This window comes from Octodon degus, unplaced genomic scaffold (assembly GCF_000260255.1).
Source record: "Octodon degus isolate 3935 unplaced genomic scaffold, OctDeg1.0 scaffold00111, whole genome shotgun sequence".
Lineage (NCBI taxonomy): Eukaryota > Metazoa > Chordata > Mammalia > Rodentia > Octodontidae > Octodon > Octodon degus.
Window position 1 is genome coordinate 2,386,836 of NW_004524687.1, and position 6,957 is coordinate 2,393,792.

General features: G+C 42.3%; 1 protein-coding gene across 3 annotated transcripts in view; it reads left to right on the plus strand.

Moving 5' to 3' along the window:
- Positions 1 to 4,644, plus strand: part of Eef1akmt1 (EEF1A lysine methyltransferase 1) — a 44,293-nt gene extending 39,649 nt beyond the window's left edge. For all 3 annotated transcript variants that reach the window (XM_004639404.3, XM_023699191.1, XM_023699192.1), the window contains exons 3-5: positions 862 to 944; positions 1,950 to 2,230; positions 4,324 to 4,644. In XM_004639404.3, the coding sequence (XP_004639461.1) occupies positions 862 to 944; positions 1,950 to 2,230; positions 4,324 to 4,460 (501 nt within the window). In that variant the 3' untranslated portion in view covers positions 4,461 to 4,644. The remainder of the gene's footprint in view (positions 1 to 861; positions 945 to 1,949; positions 2,231 to 4,323) is intronic.
- Positions 4,645 to 6,957: the final 2,313 nt, after the last annotated feature.

The following is a 6,957-nucleotide window of genomic DNA, read 5'->3' on the forward strand; positions in this document are numbered from 1 at the left end:
AAAAACAACAAAAAACAATAAATAAAGCAAACTATCCTCAGAGAGAGTAATAGCTTGTGATATGCACTGTGGAAATGAAGGCAAGAGATAGAGGGGAAGAGTCTAGGAGAGCTGCCCAGTGACAGGGAAACCAGGCTGCGGTGTCCTAGAGGTAGGAAAAAACCTCAGCCTTCATTAACCACACACCAAATTAAAGTCTACATGGATTCAGGACTTAAGCATTAAAATAATGAAAATGTTAAAAATATATATTTCTTGATCGAAAGAAAACTGACCACAGGTACTGATGCTAACTTAAACAACACTGAGAAAGATAAGGAGATAATATCAACAGTGCACAAGAAAACAAAAAATTGACAACCAGATGTTCCTGCCCACCAGCCCAGCACACCAGGAAGCATGCGGCAGGCACACGCAACAGGGTCTTTTACTTGTTACAGTGAGAGACTGCGCCGTGGGAAGCCATGGACCATTTCAGCAGAGGGGCTTACAAGAAGATTGTTTTGTGATACAGGTTTGTGCGCAGTGTCAGGGAGTCAGAAAAGAAGCAGTTCTGTAATTGGCTGTCTAGAATGTCATCTAGGAGATGAAGCAGTCAGATGAAGCTGAAGCTGTAACTTGTAGGCTCTGTGTGAGCTGGTGAGGGGTGCTTTTGGTCAGCTCCCTTGGTGATGTTAGTAGCCACTGATACTCAATGCCTAGTTTCATTAACTCATTAGGGCTGTGTTACTTTAATTTCATGCAGAAGTGAATTTTCAAAAGAAAAAAAGCATGCACACCCTGGTATAGTAGGTATGATTAATGAAAAGAGCAGAGTTTATACCAGTTCTAAACTGGCATCACCACACATCTCTGTTACAGCAGCTGAGCCAGTTTTGGTACAGCCGGGAAACTGCCTTGCGACTTGCACAGGAAGCAGTGACTGCTGCAGGGGACAGTGGCAGGTGAGAACCAGATTTTGTTTCTCTTTGTGGTCGTCGTCTCCCCCTCCTCTTCCTCCTCCCCCTCCTTCCCCTCCTCTTCCTCCCCCTCCTCCTCCCCTTCCTCCTTCTCCCCCCCTCCCTCTCCTTCTCCTTTTTTTTTTGTCCATCTCCTCTTTTTTGTCTTCTAACCAGAGTAAATCTTAGGGAGCCACATCTCAAACATAGTTTGAAAATCCATTCATTGTACATGCGTGTATCTATAATGTTGTGTCTTAGCTACTTTCTCATTGTGAGAATGAAATGCCCGACATCCACAAGTTAAAACAGGAAGGTTTAGTTTAGCTCAGTTTGTAGAGGTTTCGCTCCAAAAGCAGCAAGACTTGCTTCTCTTTCCTTTTTTATTCCTTTCCAGCCACAAGTATATTGGTTGGTGCCACCCACTCCCAGGGTGGGTTGTATGTGTAGCTCACTGAGAGGTGTTTACCTAATATAATATACTCAAGGTCGTGGGTTCAATCCCCAACCCCCCAATAAAAGAAAAATGGGTTCTTTAATTTCTTTACACAAAAATGCAGATGATCAAAGCATCTTTTCTATAGAGTGACCTCATTTAATGTATCTTTTTGGAGAATGAGTTATTTAGGGAATTATTTGAGGTTTTTTTTCTTTCAAGATAATGAATAGCACAAAATCACTTCAAAGTACTTAGTTTGGGCTAAAAGTATTTGAAATGAAGACTCAATATGTATGAATTAGGCTTTGAGTTAACTACATAGAACTCTAATGTGATCCTTGTGTTTATTACATTTTTTCCTATAAAAGCATATTATTTCTTACCTCAAAATTATGACATGCAGGTTTTGAATACCAGATTTCTTAAAAGTAAGACTGTATAATTTTTTTCCTTAAATTTACTAATCATTGTTTCCTTTAAGAAAATGTGAACACAGGGCCTATTATATTTTGTTGAAGTCATTAATTCACACTGTCAAAGACCTGTCCCAAGTGTGTTCATTTGTGTTCTAGAATAGCATGTGTCAGTGCCCCCAGCGTTTACCAGGCACTCAGAGAGCTGCATGGAGACCGCATCTCTGTATCCATCTTTGAATATGACAGGAGATTTGCCATGTATGGAGAGGAATTTGTCTTCTATGATTACAACAATCCACTGGATTTTCCTGACAACATCACTGCACATAGTTTTGACATTGTAATAGCAGATCCTCCTTACCTTTCTGAAGAATGTCTCAGAAAGACTTCAGAAACAATCAAATACCTGACCCGAGGCAAGATTCTTCTGTGCACAGGTAGGTGCCACTTACCTCAGGACAGCTCACATTCAAGTCTGTGGTTTCAAGAGCTGAAAGAAATCTCAGAGCTCTAATCCTGCATCTACCACACGCTGTGTGACATTTTGCAAGTCACTTAATCTTTCTGTGGCCTTTAAGGGTCTTAGTGTTACTGTGGCACAAGCAGATATAGTCTAGGCTCTTGTGTTTGATGAGACAAATTGCCAAGTGTACACGCAGTAGCAAGCAGCTGTGTTTATTGAAGATCACAGGAAGCTGTGCTCAGGGCTCGTCCATGTAGACAGAGGATATGGCAGAGACAAAAAGGGGCCAAGTGACAGAAAAGTGAGAGCGCCACATATGGTTGTAGCACACAGCAACAGCAGCAGTGCACGGATGAGTCTGGCTCTCAGAGTTCAAAGGATATGCACCTCAGCCCAGGTACCTCCTGAATCACTCGGTGTGACCAACACGAATGACAGCATGCCAAGTCGTCTCCGAGGCTGTCAACACGCATGCTTATCCCAGAATTCACTCTCATCTTAATGTATGACATGTAGTACACATGTATGGACCTATTTATGGGAACAAGAATTTGAAGAGAAAAAATTTCATTATATTCCATTGTTATGGGTGTTCCAGAAATGGAGCAGTAAACATAAAAGGATCGATGAGGTAGGAGTGGGGTAAAGAGGACCGAAGCTTGGCTAGGAGATCTACTATGCATGTGCACTCCCCTAGATCACAGCGATTCACGGGGTTTTTGGTACCGGGGATTGAACTAAGGACCTTGTCCTTGCCAGGCAGGCACTTACGTGCTGAGCTATCTCCCTGGCCCTTTACTGGGTTTTGTTATTTTGTTTTCTACCTGTTTGAACAGTGGAAGAAGAAATGGCTGTAGGGTGCTATTTGGAATTAAATGGATAGAAGAGAGTTACTTCCTCAGCTCCCTTATTTCTGACTGTACTTATAGTGAGTCAGGTGATGTAACACACTCAGTACTTACTACAGGGCTGTGATTTTTGTTTCAGCTGCAGCATCAGTAGCAGAGTATCTGATCCAGCTGTGTATTAAATGAGAAATGGAATCTGTACGATTAATTAAATTTCTTAAGGTTATAGAGCTACCTTAGGATTATTAAACTAGAATAATTTTCTTATGGGTACAATTGATATACTTTGTTACAGTAGATGCAAAGTTTAAGAACTAAAAATGCTCTTCTTTTTTCATACAATTGTGACTTTTTGAGATTTGTTCATTCAACTACTGTTTACTACTCCTCCATAATGGTCAGGGAGCCCAACCTTGTAGTTTCAGAGGATGTTTTTAAAAACTGGCCAAACACACTAAAGAATTTACGCACTGATTGTAGTGTCATGGAAGAAAGAGGTCGTGCTGGTTTCAAGAATCACTCATGCTCAAGGGCAGAGTCTGGGCTCAGGGAGGTGGCTGGGGTGCTGGGGTCTGGCCAGGGGTGCCAGGAGTCTGGGCCAGACAAAATCAAGAGAGCTGAGATAGGATGATGGCACGTTCAAAGCCAGTCTGCCTACATAGAGACTCTTTCTCAAAAAGCAAAACAATAAAAGATGAACTCACTGTGTTCTGAGTGCAGAAGGGAAGAATGTACAAGAACTGGGCTCCTGGTTCTGGCCTGCACTTCCTGCTGTGTAGATGTGGGGGGACTGGGCTGGGAGGAAGCTGGGAAGAGGACCAGAAGCCGTGCGGGTAGGTCCAGCCATCCACTTAGCAAGGTTAGAAAAAGTGCCAGAAAAATTCTTGGCTCACCATGGGGTATCACAATTTTTAGTAATTATTTGTACCTTCCTTATGTTCCCTTGTGGAAGATATTCTACTTCTAAATAGCTGAGTGGCTCAGCTTTTGAAAGTCATTTATTAACTAAAAAACAAGAAATACAAGTAAAAGATAGTTATTAGCTAAAAAAGAATCTGAAAGAAGTGTGGGGGGAGGTAAAAGGGACTAGAAAGAGACGCGCCCCAGTGTGTCGAGCGGTGCCCATGCCGCTGCTTCCAGTGTTTCCATCTGCAGTCCTCCCCCACCTTAGCACAGGCCGGCCTGCGGGCTCTGGGCTCACAGTGTCTGTCCTCTTCAGGTGCCGTCATGGAAGCGCCCGCAGCACAGCTCCTGGGAGTGAGGATGTGTGCGTTTGTCCCCAAACACACCCGAAACCTGGCAAATGAGTTTCGCTGTTACGTGAACTATGATTCTGCGCTGGAGTGTGGAACCTAAGTACAGTTTGTGATGTAATACAATAAAGGGCCCTGGGTGACAGTTCCATTTCCTTCTTTGTATTTTCTTTTGATTGAAAATTTATAATCTTTCCTACCCACCTCCAAATAGCCATTTGACTTAATTTTCTTTCCTTATTTTTTTTTTAAATTTTCAAAATAAAAGGTACAGCTTATTATTCTTTGATGAGCTTGAGTTTCTTCTGTGAGTCCAAATCCATGGAGTTAAGTTGAAGGAAATCTTAGAACTTACCTGTTTCACTCTTCTCATTCAACATACAGAATGTGAAAAACAAGGAAACAACACATAGTAGTCTGCCCAGGCCTCGGGACTTAGATAGGACCTTGGCCTCTGCCTTCGGCCACAGGTGCCCTTAAAATGGGCTCCTGCTGAGTGAACCGTGATGCCCTAACAGGTGACAGGAGCACCCTAGGACTTTTGCGGCCCAAGTCCTGCTCCAGGCCCTCAGAGTCCTGACTAGCCTCTGTGAAATGAATTGATAATCTAAGGACTGGTGTCTAAGTGCCTCTTGGGTTTTTCCTCCTCTTTGCCCTTCCCAGAGAGGGGATGGGAATGTGGCCTGGAGCCCTGCGCACCCTGCCTGAGGGAGTAACAGCACCACCTATAACCCAGCTCCATAACCAAGAAGCAGAGCTAGGAGCGTGCCGGCTTCTTAACTACACACTCTGGGGACAGCTTTGTAACCAGAAGGAGCAAACCCTGGCCACAGCAGATGGGAAGGACCTCAAGGATGTCATGTGAGTGAAAAGCCGGCCTCAGAGTGGGCATACCATGCATTTCCCATTGTATACTAGCATTCTGGATTGGAGAGCAGATTAGTGGTTGGCAAGGGTAGGAAGTGGGGGGCAGTGCTGTGTGCATCCTGTGTCTTTTCTGTATCTTCGTAAATCTGCACCTATAGTACATTTCTCAGAGCTAACTGACAGATGTTGTCTGTGAAAGTAGGAACTCTAAATGGGATCGGAGGGCTGCAATTGGTGTCAGTCCCTGGCTGTAATTACATAAGATGCTGCTATCAGGGCAGACTTGGTAAAGGGTACATAAGAACTCTGATTTTTTTTTCCTTTTTTTAAGAACTCTGATGTTTTTGTAATGTCTTTTTTTTTTTTTTTTTTTTTTTGCGGTACTGGGGATTGAACATAGGACCCTGCGCTTGCCAGGCAAGAGCTTATTCTACTGAGCATCTCCCCAGCCCCATGTAATGTCTTAGAAAACCATTTTTTAAAAATTGTTTAGTACAGGGTTTACAGGGTCTCACTACACAGATTAGACTCATAATGATACTCCTCTTTTTAGCCTCCTAAGCACTGGAATTATAGGCTCACAGGACCATGCCCAGGCTCAGTCACTGGCTCATCTCGTCCCGGGGGCGGGGCCCGCACTGCACACTGGGGATCAAACCTGGTCCCTTTGCCTCTAAAATCATTTTTTAGTCTGCTTCTTATACTATGGATAACCACTAAGAAGATAAAAATATACAGAGTATTGACTATCAAAACTGTCCTATTAATCAGCTGTGAAACTGTCTCATTCATACTTATTTCTCAATAAAAAAAATAAATATAAAAAAAAAGAAAAAAAATCATTTTTTAAAAACATTGTCACCCTCTGTGGAGGAAAGGAGGCTTCCTTTCTGCCTCTTGTGACTTGCTTTGGTCATGAGAGTATGAAAAGAAGTGGCACATTCACTTCTGACCACAGCTTTGCTTCCCTGTGACATAGCAGCCAGCAGTGTTCCAGACACAAGCTGCACTGGCTGTCTGGTCCTCAAGTGTGGCAGGGACACGGCAGCTTCCTGAGAGGGAGAGAAAGGTGAGTCTTGGCCATTGAGTGTAGAGATGTAGGTTCATTCCTCATGGGAGCAGAGTCCATCCTGTCTGGCCTGACTCATCCTGATAAGAGGACCAGGCACAGGGGACACCTGGCTGTGCCTCAGTGCCCGGGAGACCTGCTCTTCCCTGTTATTTCTTGGACCTCACCTGTCATGCTTCTGGAAAGCTTTTCATTTACTTTATTTTTTTTATTTTTATTTTTTGTTATAATTGAGATTTATCATTTAATTGGGATCAAATCCTAAAAGCATCCTACACATATTATTTCACTTAAAATTCTCCAGTACATATTTTCTTAGGTCATTAATTACTCTGAAAAAATTGATTTTTTTAAAGATATGAGTAATAAGCTACATAGGGTACATCATATTTCATCATTCTTATGTTCTAGGCATTTAATTTGTTCTAATTTTTCATTGTAATAATCTTTTTAAAATTTTTTCCATAATTTTATTGAGAAACAAATAGCAATGAGACAGTTTCAAATCAAATTGCTAGGACAGTTTCAATAATTAACACATTGCATACATTCTTCTAGTGGTTAATAGCTGTACAAGATGCGGACGTGATATCCTACTTACAAACACCATTAGAACAAATCCCTCTATCCATTAAGAGAATGTAACTATATATCTATCCTAACC